We start from the raw sequence: 19,547 nt of genomic DNA on the forward strand, positions 1-19,547 counted from the left end.
GCTTGGGGGCATAACAGGAGAAGGACCTGTCACCCATACAATGTAGACAGGCTTGGGGGACAGTAAGGAGGGCAGAATTAGAAGAGCGGAGGTTGCGAGGTGGGGAGTAGGGCGATAAAAGTTCAGACAGGTACTGAGGTGCCAAGCCATGCAGAGCCTTATAGGTGAGCATGAGGATTTTAAAGTTCACACGGAATTTGACCGGATTCTGGCTGCTGAGTTTTGGACATACCGCAGTTTGTCCAGAGTAGATTTAGATACCCCAGAGAGTAGAGCATTACAGTAGTCAATTCGAGAGAACATAAATGCGTTGATCAGCTTTTCAGCCACAGTTAGTGATAGCATAGGGCGTAGTCTAGCAATATTTCTGAGGTGAAAAAAGATGTTTTGACAGTATGCTCCATATGTGGGTCGAATGTTAAGCCAGACTCGAATATAACCCCAAGGTTTTTCAATTTTGATTGAAGCTCAAGTACAGAACCATCTACAGATAATGTGCTCGTTTATGTCTCTACATGTCGCAACATTTGCCAATTTGATATCCATGCTAAAGGTAAACAGACTAGTTTTTATGTGTCAGATGTTTGCAGAGAAAGGGGAAGATTGTGATCTGCTGAGTCACTGGTGTCTGACTCTAGGCTGTTAAGCAAATTATGTGTTAAAGGAATTAGGGTGACAGGTCTACCTGCTTGAGAGTTACTTCCTGAACCTAACATTGAGGGTTTTATATTGGGAAATGGGTTCCTGGACACTCCTTTGTTGTACAGTATGTGTTTATTTTTTTTGTCCATCCATCTGAAAATCTTCTTTCCTATCCGAAGCTCTTGTAAGGCAGGCCTTTGGTTAAATTGCTCCAAATGTTGTTGTTTTTTTTACTTACTGTAAGTGTATTTATTTACCCTGTAATTTGGGACATTTACAATCTCTCATCAAAGAGCATTGATAAGCTCAGGTTTTGTGAATGATGTGTCAATGTTTCTCTTTTAACTATTCTTAATGTAGAGTCAAGGCAGCAATGGGGTTAAGGGCAGTTCTATTACATCCTCACTACTGCTTCTCTCTCACTGTTACCTGTCCTGTTATGTGTGTTTAATAGTGAAGGATTTTCTGTGATCTCTTTCACTGTTTCCTGTTTTGTTGTTTGTTCATGACACATTTTCTGATATCTCCCCTCTCTCACTGTGCCTCCTGTCCTGTAGGGTGCTCATTAAGAAAGGATTCTCTGTTTTTATAAGGATTCTCTGTTTTTAAAAGTTAAACAAACCGAGTGGGTGAGAGATCACTAGAATCCACTGAAACTGCTAACAGCCTGAGGAATGATGACAGAGGGAAGGCGAGGCAAAGCTGGTATGTGACAGACAGGTGTATTTCTGTTCCTCATTAAAGCAGGAGGTGGGGGGACAGGGTACAAACACTGTGATACCTGAAGCAAGTCAGACTGTGAACCATGGCACTGCGAGGCAACCTGTTCTCTCTCCTGGCTTTGCTGCTGTTAGCAACAGGTAAGCTATTGTCCTAACAGTATGTGTGTAACCCTTGTGCATATCGGTCTTTGTTAATCTATCTATGTCACTGTCTATTTGTGTGTTCAGAATTTCTATTTTAAATCTGATTTCTATTTTAGATCTGATTTTCTAGCAAGAATAAAGGCCAATATTTGAATTATTTTCAGGTTTATTAAAATACAATTTAAAAGAATCAGAATCCAGGACACACTGTTGATACAGTTTAATTAAAGCATCTGGAAAACAAAGGCATGAGCTGGTGTACTGTACTGGGGCCGTACTGGGACTGTATGTGGTCTGTACCGAGTCTGCACTGGGTCTATACTTTAGCTGTATTCAGTCTGAACTGGGTCTGTGCTGGGTCTGTACTTTAGCTGTATCGACTCTGAACTGGGTCTGTGCTGGGGCTGTACTGAGTCTGCACTGGGACTATACTGTGACTGTACCGTTCTGTACCGAGTCTGCACTGGGTCTGTATTTTAGCTGTATCGATTTTGTACTGAGTCTGCACTGGGTCTGTACTGAGTCTGCACTGGGTCTATACTGGGGCTGTATTGGGGCTGTATCGAGTCTGCATTGGGTCTCTACCGGGTCTCTACAGATGTTCAGAGAGATATCTAAAGGCACGGCAGGAATCCAACTGAGTCCAATAGAAATAACTGTTTCCGACTGTGAAGGGGTTTCTGTGCGATCCCTGCTGGATCTCCTTGGTTGAGGAAATAAGGAAAAGACCTTCCATCCAGTTGTGACCAAACAGAAAGTATTGATATCTCAGACTGATTAACATTATCATTGGGCACCCCTGGAAAGCCCATCCATTCATTTCTGGGAAATAATTAAATGTTAAAAAGTGTGCAGGAGCCTAACCTGCCAGGCACAGGGTGCAAGGTAGCATTCTACCCTGGTTGGGATGCCAGTCCTTGCAGGACACACACACACACACACACACACACACACACACACACACACACACACACACACACACACACATTGGGGACAATTGGGTGCTGCCCATTCACCGCTTAACCCAGGCAGAGCTTCCTTAGAAAAATATCAATGTCAGAACGCGGAGGCACCCACGGATTATGCAGAATGGAAGCTTTAGTGAACAACACAGCTGCCAAAGAACAGCTAATTAAACCTAATTAACTAAACTTACTAACTAAACTAACCTGAACTACTTCCCCCACAGCCCCTGGAAAAAGGGAGGTACAACTAAAGTTCAGTTCCATGGTACACCATGGCAAGCGAAATCCTAGCAGCTGGGTTTGTTTCCAGACTGGGGGCCGGGGGGGCTTTCTACAAGAACCCGAAAACAGGTTCCTGTGACTTCAGCAAAACGTGAGTTCAAAGATGCGGCTCGATTCATTTAGCTGCTATCATTCCATCCTCCGTACAAAACGGTATAGGGCTGTCGGTAACGTTTCCAACAACATCAAGAGATTCCGTTCGAAGACCCAGCACAATACTTCAAGTCTATCAAGGAAGTTCTGAAATAATAATAGCTTAATTGTTTCCTATATTCGTGCTCACCCATCGGGACTTTATCTGCGACGCAGGAGTCACAGCTGTGTGCTTGTGACTTCTAGGTCATTTTCCCATTGGACTGGCTCTTATTCTCCTAATCCTGGAGTGTGTACACCGATTTTCAGGAGCTGTGTCTATCTCTCGACTGGTCTGAAATCCTGTACTCTTTTCTATACTCTGCCGAGAACAATAAGTCTCCTACAATCCTGAAGCAATTTGTCTTTAGTAGGGCTCTAATTCCGTTTCTCCTGATGTGAACACAACCTTTCTCCCACTAGCATGTAGAACCTTAAATTTGACTTCATTTGATCTGAATCTCTACCCACTTCTCAGTCTTATCCGAACTGGACTGTGTCAAACTCAGGGCATCCTGGGGGGCACTTTCTAGCATGTATTTCCATTATGGGTGTACAGACAGCTGGGTTTTTCCTTTGCTAAGAATCGGAGCATGTGAACATGTGAAAGCTCCTGCAGTGCTTTATTTCTGGATGTTCTTGCTTTCTCTGTGGGGCTCTATACAGACCCACTCCAGCACAGAAAGGGGTGAGGCCCCGAGGCTCGTGATGAAAACCAGTTGTACCAGTTTCAGACCACTGGCCTTTAACACAGGAACCCTGCTCCCTCCCTCCATTGTCTTGCGGCTTATCAATATGACGTCAGTGTTCAAATAGTCTCCTTTCTTCCTTCAACCTGTGAAACACAGCTCATGCTTGTATTTCATGTTTGTTACTGTGTGTTCCCATAATTACAACAACAACAGAGAAACAAGGAAGAAAATGTGTTTATTACTTCCTGTTGCCTAGAGGAGGATTGGGACATTTGTTAGCACTGACCTTGTATTTTGGCCCTCTGTTTATTTCTATTTGAATAATGCTTTTTCCTTTAAAAAAAAAAAACAAAAAAACTTTGGAAACACCTGGAGTCAAATCAATGTTCACTGGTCACCCTCATACAAAGCCCTGTCCCTCAGATAACAATGACTACAGGCCAGTAGCACTGACGTCTGTTGTGATGAAATGCTTTGAGAGGATTATGGTATCCGTGCTGTGCTCAGAAGTGAACACTGTACTGGATCCGTATCAGGTTACATATAAACACAGATGATGCAACTAACAGCATTATGCATCTTGTTCTAAAACACCTAGAGGACCCCAATGCCTATGCTTGGATGCTGATTGTGGACTTCAGCTCTGGATTTAATACGCTGCAGCCTCATCTATTGATAAGCAAGTTGAAGCAAATAGCTGTTAACCATAACATGTTACCATAAGATGGTACCATTCATTTTTAACAAATTGCACATCATATGTCAGGGTCAACAAAACTCTTTCCGAGTCGTGATCTATTAGCACAGGTGCCCCTCAGGGCTGTGTGAGCTCTCCAGTTCTGTTCACACTTTATACAAATGATTGTACAAGCAGTAGTCAAAGCAACTTCATTTTCAAATTCTCAGATGATACAGTGGTTCTCGGCTTAATGCATAGAGGTAGCAGCTCATCTGTGTACATGTCAGAAATCCAAAGGTTTGTGCAATGGTGTGACAACAAAAGCCTCATTCTGAGTGCTAAAAAAACTAAAGAAATAGTTTTAATCCCGGAGCAGTTGGTGATCACTCACATGTTGTAATCTACAATGAATGTATCATTTAGGTTGATTCATATAAGTACTTAGGTGTAAACCTAAGTTTACACAGTAACCTGTGCTGGTCTACTCATGTTGAGAGTGTTTGCTCCAAAGTTCAGCAGCGCTTATATTTCCTGCAAAGACTAAGAGTGTTTGGGGTTCGACAGGAAGTAATACTACTCTTTTACCGTGCTGTAACCAAGAGCATTATCAGATATGGTATTTCAGTGTGGTTTGGTAATCTATCAGTTCATTTTAAATCGCAAATTACCCACCTCATCCAGACAGCTTGGAAGGTCATGGGAGTGAAACAGCACCCTCCCTACAGACAGTCTTTGAAAAATCCTTAATCAAAAAGGCAGCAAAAATTATATCAGATCCTTCCCACATCCTCAACTCTGAATATTAACTTCTTCCTTCTGGCAAACGTTTAAGGATTTAAAGGGGACCTGTGGTCCTAATTTCTCAGGCTGGTTATTAAATAGAAGGAAAAAAATAAATTACTTGAAGGCAAAGAAGAAAACTACAAATTCTAATTTAAGTACAAAATCATGAACTTTGTGAAAGTACTGTAAGTCACCACGTTGTCACAAACCCCTGGGCCCACCACAAGCAAGAGTTTCCACGAAACGCGACGTGACGAGGTACTTCCTGCTCACTAGTCACTGTATGACTAATGTAACAACATGTTGTTAGAGTTGTGTGACGAGGTCCTTCCTGCTCACTAGTCACTGTATCACTAATGTAACACGATGTTGTTAGGGTTGCGTGACAACGTCCTTCCTGCTCACTAGTCACTGTATGACTAATGTAACGTGATGTTGTTAGGGTTGCGTGACAACGTCCTTCCTGCTCACTAGTCACTGTATGACTAATGTAAAGCGATGTTGTTAGGGTTGCGTGACAACGTCCTTCCTGCTCACTAGTCACTGTATGACTAATGTAACACGATGTTGTTAGGGTTGCGCAGCACATATTTCACCACAGAAATGTTCCGATCTGATCTACATGCAGAGTTAACAATAAGTAGTACTTGAGGGGAAATGGGGTAGTGCATGTGATTTAAGGAACAAGCAAAGAAGTATATTGGAAAAGAAAATGTGTGATAGGGAACAGCGAAAACAGAATGAGGAATAAGTGAGAAGAAATAGGGAATACAGAAGATGGAGCAAAGAGTAGGGTCAAGGTTCAGACAAACCCCACTTGCCCTCAGAGCCTGACAACAGGTCGGAGATGTTCAGTTGTGTTACTGTTATTCTTCTGTCCCTTAAAGTGAATATTCTTCACAGCGAAAAATATTTAAAAAAATAGTTTAGTGAAAGTTATCTGACACCTGTTGAAACAGATCCCAGCATTCAGTTCAGTTCCTGGTACAATTAAAAAATGTACTTTGATTATTTCCACACTAATAACCTGTTCACCATATACTGACTTAGCATCAGTTTCCCCAGTGGCTCAAACAACAGAGCCTTTGCAAAATACAGACTGGGCTACAGTCCAGACATTCAGTTTTCACAGTGACACAGGCTCAGTGCAGCTGCAACCAAAGACCTGCAGCCCAACAGGCCAAATGTGTTTGCTGGCTTTGAGTTTGTTGGGACCTCCTATGTTTTCGCAGTACCAGTGCTCCCCTGTGGCTGGGAAAGGCACATTGAACACTGAACTTGTGATCCATGAGAGTAGTAGTACTGTACAATTAGAATCATTGTACTTGGCAAGGTTTGCTCAGCCCCCGTAAGCAACAGTTACCCCTTGTGGCTGGGAGGAGGGGCAGGGAATTTCCAATGTGAACAGGGAGAGTCAGGCACAGTGAATGTACATGGAGAGTTACAATGGAAGCAGCATCATTTCTGGCTTGACATCACTGGTGAGTCCAGGTAGAGATCAGACTGTTGATTCCCAATTCACTGCAATTACTGGAAAAACAGCACACTGAGTCTTTCCTCCTGGAGGATGCTCTACTGTGGTCAGCTGAGGGCAGCCTTGCAGATTACAGTACAAGAAACGGCACTCATTTGTGTTACACTACCAGTAGTGTGTTTAGACAAGAGTTTTCACTTGCACAACCCCCCTTCTGTTTTTTATATAACTTAGTAATTAAGCCATCATTGTCCTAATGATTTTTATCTTTTGCTTACTTTTCAGAATCACAAGTGCAGACTGGTAAGAATATTGAATCTCCGGATAGTAAAAAACACACAACAGGACGGGAGAAACAATGACAGTGAAGAGATCACAGAGACTCCCTCAGTGGTAAACACACACAACAGGACAGGAGACACAGTGAGAGAGAGGAGATCACAGAGAATCTCTCAGTGGTAAACACACACAACAGGACAGGAGACACAGTGAGAGAGAGATCACAGAGAATCCCTCAGTGATAAGCACACACAACAGGACAGGAGACACAGTGAGAGAGAGGAGATCACAGAGAATCCCTCAGTAATAAACACATACCACAGGACAGGAGACACAGTGAGAGAGGGGAAATCACAGAGAATCCCTGAGTAATAAACTTACAACAGGAGAGGAGACACCAGTTCACTAATAAACACAAAACACCGTTCACTAGCCAATCAAGTACCTAGTCAGTAATTAATAAGGCAAGAAACTACAGGACCTACATTAACTTAGCTTCTTCATTTCTCTAAGCTCCAGTCTGTGGACAGGCTGTCCTCAACACCAGGATCGTTGGTGGTCAGTCTGCCCAGCTGGGGTCCTGGCCCTGGCAGGCCAGTCTGCGTCTGAATGGGGCCCACACATGTGGGGGGACGCTCATCAACAGCCAGTGGGTGCTGACTGCAGCGCACTGCTTTTCAAGGTAGGAGAGAAACAGGACCCCCTCTGTCAGTATGTACAGTGCTGACAGGAACTGCAGATTGTGATGACTGTGGACTGTGACAGACAATGACTGCAGAGCTTATGAGCTCTTAAACTCTTATATAAGTCATCGGTACCACAGAAAATGTGATGAATTACTGGGTTTTGTGATCATTCACACTGGTCAGTGAGAAACTTTTTCCATTGCCATCAGAAATGTTTGAACTCTTCTCGCTTTCACTCTCCAGCTCCACAACTCTGAGTCAGTGGACAGTGTATCTAGGAGTGACAGACACAGGCTCTAGCACCAACACAGTGTCCAGGGGGGTCCAGCAGATCATCAAGCATCCAAACTATGACTCTTCAACCAACAACAATGACCTGACCCTGATGAAAATGAGCAGTTCTGTCTCCTTCAACAACTACATCCAGCCCGTCTGTCTGGCTGATACCAGCAGCTCCTTCTACAATGGGACCAGCTGCTGGGTCACTGGCTGGGGGACCACTGTTGAAGGTGGTGAGTGTATCCCAGTGAAACACACTCCTTTGCTAAAACAGACCACTGTTATGAACTGGCTTCATTACTCTGTTCTCCTACCCATTGATAGCTGATGTGTGGAGATCCCTATTACCTGTAAAGTGCTTTGAGTGGAGTGCCCAGAAAAGCACTATATAAGTGTAAAGAATTCACACATTATTTCACCTATTAGAGGTTGTACTGACCTAATCCCTTCTCTTAATTGAACATGGATGATTGGATATCTGCACCACAATAGAAGGCCAGTTGGAATGTCAACACAGAAAATAAACACTTGCACTCTACTTGCAGATCATCTGAGCCTACATGATTTTACACCTGTGTGTGGATACTTGCAAGAGAGTTACTTGCAAGACTAGCTACACGAAGGAACACAAGAGAGTGAAGGCTTGGCACTATAAATCAATGCACTCCTCATTAACACAGCTCCACTGCCATTCTTCATCAGCAGTGTATACTGATCAGTGCATTAGTGCACATGACTTGACCCCTGTAAATCTCCCTGTGAAATTTATTGAGGACGAACTTAGATTATCCTGCTCACTCTAGAAATAGAGTAATGCAAGTTAAGTCGAGCTCTCAGTCTGCGATCCGATGATTTAGATCTCAGTACACTGAGGACCAGGCTCCATCGATGGATGAAAGAGACTCTGTCATGGTCGACATGTTCAAATTCCTGTAAAGATCTTTATCTTCTGGGACACTGGAGGGTTAGAAAATGAGGGCTCAGCAGATCCTGCTACAGTTGTCCTTCCCAGAGATAAGTTCCAGCTTTTGGGCACTTTATGGTAGTAACAAACTCTCTTGTCTTCTAGGGACAACTCTACCCTCGACCCTGCAGGAGGTCCAGCTGCCCATCATTGGGAACAGGCAGTGTGGGTGTCTGAATGATGTGATCTTCGGAGCGAACAGTGTCACTGGCAACATGATCTGTGCGGGAGTGCTGCAGGGGGGCAAGGACTCCTGCCAGGTAGCTCAAAAAACCTTTTCTCTAAGCATCTCGCTGTTTACAACAAGTGTTGAGCTGCACCACACAGTGCTCTTGTTGGGTCAATGCTCTGTACTGGTAGTTTCACCAGACACAGACTGGTGTTAGTGGACAACACTTTGTGGTCAGTCTGCCTGTTCTAACAGTCTTTTATCTGTCTTTAGGGAGACTCAGGGGGTCCCCTGGTCTGCAAGCAGGGCTCTGCCTGGGTTCAGGCTGGTATTGTGAGTTTCGGTTATGGCTGTGCCCGGCCCGATCTCCCAGGGGTGTACACCAGGGTGTCCCAGTACCAGGACTGGATTAACGGACAAGTGGGGTCGGGAGCCACAGGCTTTGTGACCTTCACCTCCAGTGGCACAGACGCCGACAGCAGCTTCACCTGTGGTGCCACAGCAGCAGTGCCCACTGCCCCTCCCACAACTACAACTACTGCCAGCCCCAAGACTGCAGGCCCCAGTGAGTAAAATCCAGGATATATCCAACGTGAGAGTGTGTGGAAGGAGAAGAGGATGACACAAATCCACCCATCTCAACAAGCCGAACTGCTGTTTTCTCAGTGATTTGGTGATGATACTGTAAATGGGAGCATTAGACACAACAGATGTTCAACCTCTAATAAACAGCAGAAGGGATTGAACACCGTCCCTCGTGAATCAATATATTAAATATGAATGTCCATAACAAAATGGGTCGTATTTTCCAGATAACGACACGACACCACTAATATCATCACCTAGTTTCTTCTTATAGGCTTTCTGTGGAAAGCTCTTGCAGACCATTCAGTCGAGCTGGAATGTCTTCAGCTTTTTGCCAGGGCCCTTCAGTAATAATGACATAAAGCATTTCCAGAGCTCTCCAAGAGTTGGATGACTTTGCAGCTATGGTCTCTAGTTCTTCTCTCTCACAGTACAAAAAGGTGCATGCGACATCCATTGACTCCATTTAGATTCAGATGATAGAATCACATTCTGGGGATCCAAAGGTCATGCAATAGCAAGACTGAGAACAATTACGGCAGACTGCTTTCTCATGTTGTTTGAACACCAAATTTGATACACTTAATCCATTTAGTTTAACACATTATGCGAGACTGGGTGATAACAAGAATCACACAGCTTAATCACAATGGCAAGATATAGGACACCTTTATCTACTTCCAATGATACGAATCTGCTGACTTACTGTGTCTTTCAGCCCAAGTCTGCGGGAGGCCCAGACTCAACACGCGCCTCCTTGGGGGTCAGTCAGCTGCAGATGGGTTCTGGCCCTGGATGGCCAGCGTGCAGAGGAACGGCAATCACGTGTGTGGGGGGACCCTCATCGCCAGCGACTGGGTGATGACAGCTGCACAGTGCTTACCCAGGTACAGAGCAACACCACCTTTCCCTCTCACCCAGGTACAGAGCAACCCCACCTGTCTATCTCACCCAGGTACAGACCAACCCCACCTGTCCCTCTCACCCACGTACAGACCAACCCCACCTGTCCCTCTCACCCACGTACAGATCAGCGCCACCTGTCCCTCTGACCCAGGTACAGACCAACCCCACCTGTCCCTCTCACCCAGGTACAGACCAACCCCATCTGTCCCTCTCACCCAGGTACAGACCAACCCCACCTGTCCCTCTCACCCAAGTACAGACCAACCCCACCTGTCCCTCTGACCCAGGTACAGACCAACCCCACCTGTCCCTCTCACCCAGGTACAGACCAACCCCACCTGTCCCTCTCACCCAGGTACAGACCAACCCCACCTGTCCCTCTCACCCAGGTACAGACCAACCCCACCTGTCCCTCTCACTCAGCTACAGACCAAAACCCACCTTCCCCTCTTACCCAGGTACAGACCAACCCCACCTGTCCCTCTCATCCAGGTACAGACCAACCCCACCTGTCCCTCTCACCCAGGTAATGACAAACCTCACCTGTCACTCTCACCCAGGTTCAGACCAACCCCACCTGTCCCTCTCACCCAGACAGAGACCAAAACCGACCTGCCCCTCTTACCCAGATAAAGACCAAAACCCACCTGCAAATCTCCAATCCACATTCCCCTGTAACAGATCTCTCTGCAAACATATATCCAAGACCACGCATATTCAAGACTCTTCTGGGTAATTCTGGATCACCCATATGACATCATGTATTTCCAGCAACCTAATTTACTGCATCTCTTGCAAAAAATGCCCAGCTATTTACATTGGTGAGACAGGTAGGAGACTGGGGGACCATTTCAGGGAAATATGGGCTCTCCACGCCCATAGTTTCCCATTTTACCTGTACATCATACCTGATCCGACTGATCTCTCCATCTGCATCCTCAGAGGGGTTTCAGAACACCTATTGCAGAAAGACATCCGAAACCAAAATTATCATGAAATTGGGATCACACCTTCCCCCTTCTCTCAATGACAGATTCATTTCTTTCTAATTCTCTCTATTTATTTGCAGGTTTTGACTTCACACCACCCGAGAGTCGATGCTCCTTCTCTCCTGCCTCCTCTCCACTCCCAGCTTTTGTGCTCCCATGCTTTATCTATCAACTGCTGATCTTCCTCTCTCCCTCACACCTGAAGAAGGTTCCTAAGCCGAAACGTTGCGTCTCTTTTCTTTTCAGCATGGAACAAATCTTGTTCCTTTCCAGCCTGCGCACACTAACGAGGCACCCTACTTCTTCAACCTTTTTGTTTTCTGCTTGCAATGGAAACATGAATGCAGAGAATGCAGTGTTATTTTCCCCAATAAAATCAGCTACATAAGTGCAGGAAATCATAAAAAGGGGGAACACACAGTGAGGAGCCCCTGTACTACAACTGTCTGATGAACATGATCACTTTTGCACTGATGATGCGGGGCTCAGCTGTACAGGTACTTGTGACTCGGTAACAATCAGCTACATAGAGAAGAAAGGATGTCACTGAAGAATGGTGAAAAATCAACAGATAAATCCCAGAAGAACTTTGACTCACTGCAAGAAAGTGTAAAAGCTTGTAACATCAGGGGGTGAAATGGTGAATATTGACTGATTTATACTGATGGTTTGATGATGTGTTACTTTCCCTCTGATTTGCATTAGTGTTTGTCACAGTGGTATTACAGTGCAATGTTCTCAGAGTCTGTATTAAACCCTCTCTCTCTGTCTCCTTCGCTCTCCAGCTCTGTGAACACCAGTGAATGGAGAGTGTTTCTGGGCAGGCAGAACCAGACAAGCTCCAACACCTTAGAGAAATCCACTGGAGTCCTGAACGTTTTCACCAGCAGCCTTAGTGGCACCAACATCGCCCTCCTGAGACTGGACACCAATGTCTCCTTCACAGACTACATCCTGAGCGTCTGCCTGGCAGGGGCAGGAATCACATTCACCCCTGGCACTCAGTGCTGGGTCACCGGCTGGGGCAACACAACTGCTGGTGAGTCAGGCTGGAAACTTCCCCTTGAAGGTCTATGAGGAGTCCATTTCTTGATTGCAGACATGATGAAAGTGTTTCACACAGCCTGAACCAGCTGCACAAATGGGGACCAGTGTTTTTTAGCGGGGGGTAAAGTGGGGTATCATGTGTTCCAGAAGATGCTAAAATTGCTGTGCTTCTCTGTTCCTTTAGCGCTCCTCCAGGAAAAAAATACAACAATCGTCCAGTGTGACAACGGGTCTTCAGCTGACACCATCTGTACTTCTCCTCTGGACCTGGAGCAGGTGAGCACACCTCCATCACAACTCTTCTTTCAGTTTCAGATTTACAGAAGTTATGTAGTTTTGCTGTGGTCAATCAATCCATGTCATGTTAACCTCCGTCTGTCTTACTCTGCACAGGGAGACACAGGAGGCCCCCTGGTCTGCAAACGGAACTCCATTTGGATTCAGGCCAGTGTGATTGTCCCTGGCAACAGCACCACGCGCGCTCTCTCAACAACGTCGTTCATAACGGTCTCACGTTACGCGAGCTTCCTGCAGGCGACTGTGGGCTCCAGAGTTCCCCTCATCTCCAAAAGCAGCCCCAGTGCCCGCTTCACCCCCTTCACCCACACAGTCCTCCTCCTGGCTGCACTCCACCTTCTGCTGGCTGCCTGGATCTCCACATTCTGAGCCCTCCTTCCCAAACTTTCACTGACAGCTACAGACACACTGAACACCTGAAGAATGAAACACATTTGAGTTTTAAACACAGAGATCCTTTCCTCAGATCAATGTAACATAAACCTTCAGATCCTGAATCTTAATCACCTTCTCGGCCTCATGATCTACAGTCCATGTCACACAGCTCCGCACAGGATGTAAGAGCTTAAAACTCTTACATAAATCCTCATGGCTAGTTGGGCAAGTTCCATGTTTTTAACAAAAAGGGGGAACAGACGTCACTGAATTCAGCTCAACAGAATCTGCTGACAGCTGAAACCCTCCTCCCCTCAAAATCCCATGCTGCCTCAGAATCGCTGGTATGAATCTCCCATTGTTATCAGAATCCAGCTTAGCCAGCGCTCAGATAGCGATTCATCATCACCGACATCCCCTGATAGACATTGGTCAGCATCAATCTCACTCAACTTTACCCACACAACATCAATCCTCGACAGCAATTGGGCAGCAGGATTCTCCCTGCTGATTGGTCAACAAGGAACCCGCTCCACATTGACTGGTCCTGCATCACCCAATCTTTCTGTGTTTGAGAAAACCACTGTTTGACTTCAGTGTGCTCAGCTGCTGTCACGCCCAGTACACCTAGAGGGCTCTGTACTTCTCTCCTGTTCCTAGTTCCCTGTGATTATTCATGTCTTTCTGGTGTGTCTTGTTGTGTAGCCTATTTACTTCCTGCTTCTGCTCTGCTCCTCACTCAGCATTGAGGTTCGGATGTCCTGAAACCCACCTAGCATCAGGTCGCCCCACGTCCGCTACCTGATGGCATAGGTTTCTATACGGCATTCCTTAACAGCTGAGCCAGGGCTAACCCCCGTCTCGCTGCTACACATAGGTTCTTTTTCGCTCTCCTGCCATTCCACGGTTCGTCCTTTCCGACACCCGGCTGTTCTGTGAAACATGTCCTGAACTAGCAGAAAACCGTAACCGTCTACTGCACTGCTTCTCTAACCAGTACACCACCACAAGGGATCTGAAAGAAGTCAACAAACCCATTCAGACTCACAATGGAGACAACAAGTGCAGCACACAGTTAAAAACTCAGGGAACCAGAGGTTCTGAGAGGAGTGGAAGTGGCCTGGTCCTGACGTTGAATAAGGGTTTGCAGATGGGTTTTATATGAAGGGTGGTGGGCAGTGAGGGGGCAGGTGGGTGGGCTGCTCCACTCTGCCCACAATGTATTCTTTCTTGAACTCTTCGTCTTCCAGGGACCAGAAACACAGGAAGCACAAAGGCAGGTTTTCATGTACCTCATACAAGGACTTGACAATGAAGGCAACTCGTCTTTTAAATGTTTTTCTCAAAAAAAGAAAACATAGATTTAATTCTTCTACATATAAATACTGTTTTTAATAAAAATGCATGTTTTATATTGAAGATCTATTTTATATTAAGCACAACAACAAACAAATAAAAAAAACAAAGTACACAGAATTAAAATGGAAATGGCGGTCAAAATAATGATTATCAAAAGGTCTGTCCAGTTTTCTCCTTCCTCCATTTTTACTGTGACTCTTTCTGCTGAAATCAAAGATTTTAAATAATGCTCTATAACAGAGAGTAAGGAATAAGCTTTAAGTAAAAGCAACAGCACAGCAGAAGAGTCCTCACACATTAGGAGCTATAGTCCCAGTACAGTAGAACAGTCCTGTTACAATAGGAGCTACAGTCCCAGTGTAGTAGAACAGTCCTGTTACAATAGGGGCTACAGTCCCAGTACAATACAACAGACCTGTTACAATAGGATCTACAGTCCCAGTACAGTACAACAGCCCTGTTACAATAGGAGCTACAGTCCCAGTGTAGTAGAACAGTCCTGTTACAATAGGGGCTACAGTCCCAATACAGTACAACAGTCCTGTTACAATAGGAGCTACATTCCCAGTACAGTACAACAGACCTGTTACAAGAAACAAGAAACGGGTTTATTCCAGCTGAAAAGAGAAGAAACAAACAACACAACGTTCCTGCTGTGGTGTGACACCCGAAGAAGGATCCATAGCTGAAACATTGTGTTTTCTTTCTTCTCTCGTCAGCAGGGAATAAACCTATTACTATTACTAAGTCAGTAGCTGTAGTAAATCAGTGCTGGTAGCTCACAGATACACTCGTTAATAGCAAAAAAATTGTCGCTGCTATGCATTTACCCTCCCTCTATATGATCATGTCTCATGCTGTGTAGCAGCACCCTGACCCAGAACTGCTGTTAAGGTCCCCCCTCTGCACAGAACTGGTGATCTGCTGATTATGAGATCGGCTTGCTGACAGCTTGATGTCTCAGAGCAGTTTATCTGCACCTGGTCTCAAGATAGGCTTATCTGACTGATCCGACAAGACAGAAACTGCACCGATAAAAAAAAGCAGCTGTTCATTTTTTAACTTTCAAATCAAACTCTTCTATGCGATGGCTTCTTTTTTAGCTTTTGTAAAAAGTTGTACCGCTTTTGTACACTTTTTTTTCACAATGACCACGTAACCAGGCACATGTGTGAGGTCCGTCTGCGTGCTCCCATGACCACAGACACCCGTGAAGCTGCTGCAGTACTGGGAGGGACCTGCCAGATGCTACCACAGCCAGGCAGGATAGAGGCTGTGATGTAGACGCTGTCAGGTCGCTCAGTGTGTTTATGGGAGTTGTAGTTCTTAAGCCAACACTACATCCAGGAGCAATCATGACCGGTCTTTATTCCAGACTCCCCTAGATGGGGTTACGAACACACATACTGCATCATTCCCAAACACTGTACATGCACAGCTGCGGAGACACAATATATTGTCGATTCCCCTTCCCGGCCTTCCCCAGTTCTCCACTATCTCTGCATCGCTGAAGAGCTGCCTGTCTCCTCTTCTCAAATACGCTACAGGCTCAGACTTTTCACTCTTTGATCTCCTTTACTCTGAAGAAACATTAAAATGACAGAATTCGGATGCTGGTGAAAGAAGAGCTGTTTATTCGTGTGCACACGGGAGAGAAGCTTGCAACAGCTAGTCTCCCCGAAAGACGTAGCTCAGTGTTTTTTATACACAGTAACAGACAAACTTCCTACTTTGAATATAGATTACCTAATCCCTCAAACAAATCATTAGTTTTCAGTCAAGCTTGGGTAGAGAAAAACAACTCCCTATTAAGACTTTTCCTTACTGCTTACATTCGCAAACCAAGACATTCGACTTCTCTTTCTACTACATTTAAGACATGAGCTTTACTTTTCCACTGACCTATAGATGCCCCCTGGTACGTTTCCACTTGCCAGGGTTATAAGCAGTTAGGAAGCTGAAAGACAAGCAGTGTGTTAGCTTTTATAAAATGTATAACATTCCTTCAACTCTAACGAAGCTGAGCCAGTTCAGGTGGGACAAGGAGTGGTGCAACACTGAGTGCCTCTCATTCAGCACTGACCTACTGAAGCTACAAGATGATGAGACAAGATCAGTACACCTGTGGCTCTGAAACTCTTAATCGGCCTCGTTTCTGTGCATCATCTTCTTGTGACTAAGAGCGCTTCTTCTTAAAAGGGCACACTTGCTCTCAGCTCTGTGATATGAGCTCTGGTATAATTAATAAGGCAACAGCTGAAGAAATCTAATTAAGGAAGGTGAGTCTGAATGTCTTGTTAGCCAGGGAAAAACTATGCTACTATTTCAGATTCCTCAGGCATCATAGGACTTGGCATGCAGGAAAATTCCAACTACTCTGGACATGTTTTTTGAGTTTTAATAATAATTTTTACACATTTTAATGGAGTTTTTAATGACCTTCGGGAGGAATGAAGGCAGCCGAGCTCATTCGACACAGCTGCTGTAATTCTCACTAATCCTGATGTAAGCAACCGGTCTCCATATATATCAAATGTCACCCTCTCCTCTTCCTCGTTCGTTTTCTGCATGGTTCGTTTTCGCCTAGCTCGAATCCGTGCTCCCTTCTCATGGATCTGCAAATCCGCTGCTCCGATGAAGACCTTTTCTGCAGTGCAGGAGACTCTCCTACCCCTTTCGTCCAGTCCTCTCCCCCCGCTCCCCTCACCTCCGTCTCATCGCCTCCTTCACCTGCCGTGCCACATCAGCGCCGCTCATCTCCCAGCCAGTCCTCACAAGATCCAACTCCTCGCCGAAGACTGTTCCGCCGTCGTAGTCCCTCTCTCATCACAAACCCAGCCTTCCCGTTCCACCACGGCAGAGTCTCCAAATATCCCCCGCTTCTCTCGAGGATCATGCACATTCTCCCGGATTTTCTCTCGTGATTTCCAACTGGACCGTAGCAAGCCTCCAGAGGATACTTCGAAAACATGGCGTCTGTTTTAAAAGAAACGCTTCCAAAAAAGCTCTGTTTTCCCTGTACTTAACCGCAGTCTACACAAAGGAAACATCAGCTCCACAGCTTCCCCCGGCGCCCTCTGATGACATCACCCTTGCCACCGCCACTCATCCCAACATGAGGACCCCGAGGCCAACTCTGCCTGTCACGTCGTCTGTCTTGTCTTGTCCTGATATATCCGTGTCTGTGTCTCTTCCCCAACCAATCCATACCTCTGCTGAACAACTGCACCTAGCCTCTTCCACTCAGCCTCCTTCCCTAAACTCCTTGCTGCTGAGTCTAAGGCCCCAGGCTCACGCTCCTCCCCCACCCTCTTCTCTGCTGAATCTATTTTCTGCACTCTCCTCTGTCTCTACCTCCAGCGTCCAACACGGCTCAAGCTCCGCCGGCTTGGTGCCTTCGGCCCCAGTTTCTTCTCTTTCGGCCCCTGCTGCTGTCTCCAAGGCCCAAAGGCCGTCCAGTAAACGACCCCCAGCTCAGCCAGCAGGCGGCCCTTACCCTCCCCCACCCCTGGCGTCCAAGACGACTCGGCAGCCTCCTCAGTCCTTCACGCAGCCTTCGCCCCTGCTTCAATTCCTCCTCAACAGTCTTTGGCTTCCATATCCCAAGCCACTGAGCTTCAGGCCCCAGATCCGTCTAACTCCTCCTACCACAATCTGCTTTCCGCTCTTCTTCCCTCCTGAATCTTCTCCCTTCCCCGGTGTCCAACCCGGCATCAATCATCTCATGCCTTTGGCCATGGATTCCAATCTCCCCTTTACTAAGGACTTTTCTCTCTGAACAGCCGTTCCTCTCCCAGCTCCTCCTAACGCACTAAAGTTTTGTCCTCCTCCCATTCCCTTTTCACTCCGGCAGCAAATTCTACAACGTGCAGACGTCAATCTAGCTCACCTTCTCTCTTCCTTCACTTACAACTCTGATTCTAGAACAGTCAACTGCGGCTTGATTTCCGTTACTCTCAAATCTTCTGACCCTCACTCTGCCTCAGTCCTTTCCGACTTCTGCTTGGCTTTCAGCATTTTTCGTGACATCATGTGCTCCGCCTTTCCCGAACGTCGTCAAGAACTCGACGATTACATGCACATCATCCTCGATCTATCTGTCCGTTTCGAGGGTTCCCTGTTCTATGATTACCATAAGCAGTTCTCTGCCAAGGCCGCTGCCCGCCTACTCCAATGGAACCAGCGCACCTACTGGGGAGCCCTCGACATTGAGCTTTACTGACGCACTTTTGCCGGTGTCAGAGCTCTTTCCTGCGACTTCTTTTCCTCCCAGACACATTCATCAAATCTTTGCCCAGATACCGTCCACAAGCCTAACCCTGACTCTCTCCCTTCTCCCCCACAGCATCAATTCTCCCGCCAAGTCTTCTTCAAACCTTCTTGCCAAAGACGTTCGTTGCCGCCCCATCGTGATGATCAGAGGCCAACAAATTTGCAACAGCTTCAATTCCTCGACATGTACCTCTTCCCTTTGTCGCTTCCTTCACGTTTGCAGCTTCTGCGGTGAAGCTCTATGCTCGCTCTCTCTGCCCCCGCTGGCCCTTCCACGCTCGCTCCACCTTCAGCGTTCCCAAATGACTACTGGCTTTCCTGTACCCCGATCGACATCCCTGCTCTTGTTTCCGACCTGCTCCGTCACCCCGACCCCTCTTCCACCCACATCTTACTCGACTACCTTTCCTTCGGATTCTCACCAGGCCCGTGCACACTTCCTTCTTCCTCCGTCTTTTGCAAAAATTTGCGATCTGCCACCGCCGATCTCCAATCCGTTGATTCCTTGTTAGCATCTGAAGTCGAAAACGGTTCCATGATCGGCCCACTTGACTCTCCCCCATTTCCTGCATACCGCATCAATCCCATCGGTATAGCGGTCCGTAAGTATTCCGGTAAAAAACGCCTTATAATCGACTTGTCAGCCCCCCATAACTCCCGCGTGCCAAGTCTCAATAGCCTTATTCCCAGCTCAGCCTTCTCCCTTCACTATGCCACAATTGACCACACCATTTCTCTCATCAAAATTGCAGGTCCGGGTGCCTGGCTCGCTAAGGCCAACATCTCCAGTGCCTTTAAAGTCATGCCTCACCTGCAAGAGCCTCC

General features: G+C 46.2%; 1 protein-coding gene across 2 annotated transcripts in view; it reads left to right on the forward strand.

Annotated features, from left to right (window-relative positions):
• LOC102697987 (transmembrane protease serine 9-like) overlaps positions 1-14,510 on the forward strand; it is a 60,062-nt gene extending 45,552 nt beyond the window's left edge. The window contains exons 1-10 of one of the 2 annotated variants that reach the window (XM_069187950.1): positions 1,285-1,502; positions 6,801-6,818; positions 7,308-7,476; positions 7,724-7,992; positions 8,829-8,983; positions 9,166-9,457; positions 10,196-10,364; positions 12,158-12,411; positions 12,604-12,695; positions 12,813-14,510. In XM_069187950.1, the coding sequence (XP_069044051.1) occupies positions 1,448-1,502; positions 6,801-6,818; positions 7,308-7,476; positions 7,724-7,992; positions 8,829-8,983; positions 9,166-9,457; positions 10,196-10,364; positions 12,158-12,411; positions 12,604-12,695; positions 12,813-13,085 (1,746 nt within the window). In that variant the 5' untranslated portion in view covers positions 1,285-1,447 and the 3' untranslated portion in view covers positions 13,086-14,510. Of the gene's footprint in view, positions 1-1,284; positions 1,503-6,800; positions 6,819-7,307; positions 7,477-7,723; positions 7,993-8,828; positions 8,984-9,165; positions 9,458-10,195; positions 10,365-12,157; positions 12,412-12,603; positions 12,696-12,812 lie in introns of those variants that run through there. The other variant, XM_069187951.1, reaches the window with a different exon arrangement.
• Positions 14,511-19,547: the final 5,037 nt, after the last annotated feature.

Source organism: Lepisosteus oculatus, chromosome 4 (assembly GCF_040954835.1).
Source record: "Lepisosteus oculatus isolate fLepOcu1 chromosome 4, fLepOcu1.hap2, whole genome shotgun sequence".
Classification (NCBI taxonomy): domain Eukaryota; kingdom Metazoa; phylum Chordata; class Actinopteri; order Semionotiformes; family Lepisosteidae; genus Lepisosteus; species Lepisosteus oculatus.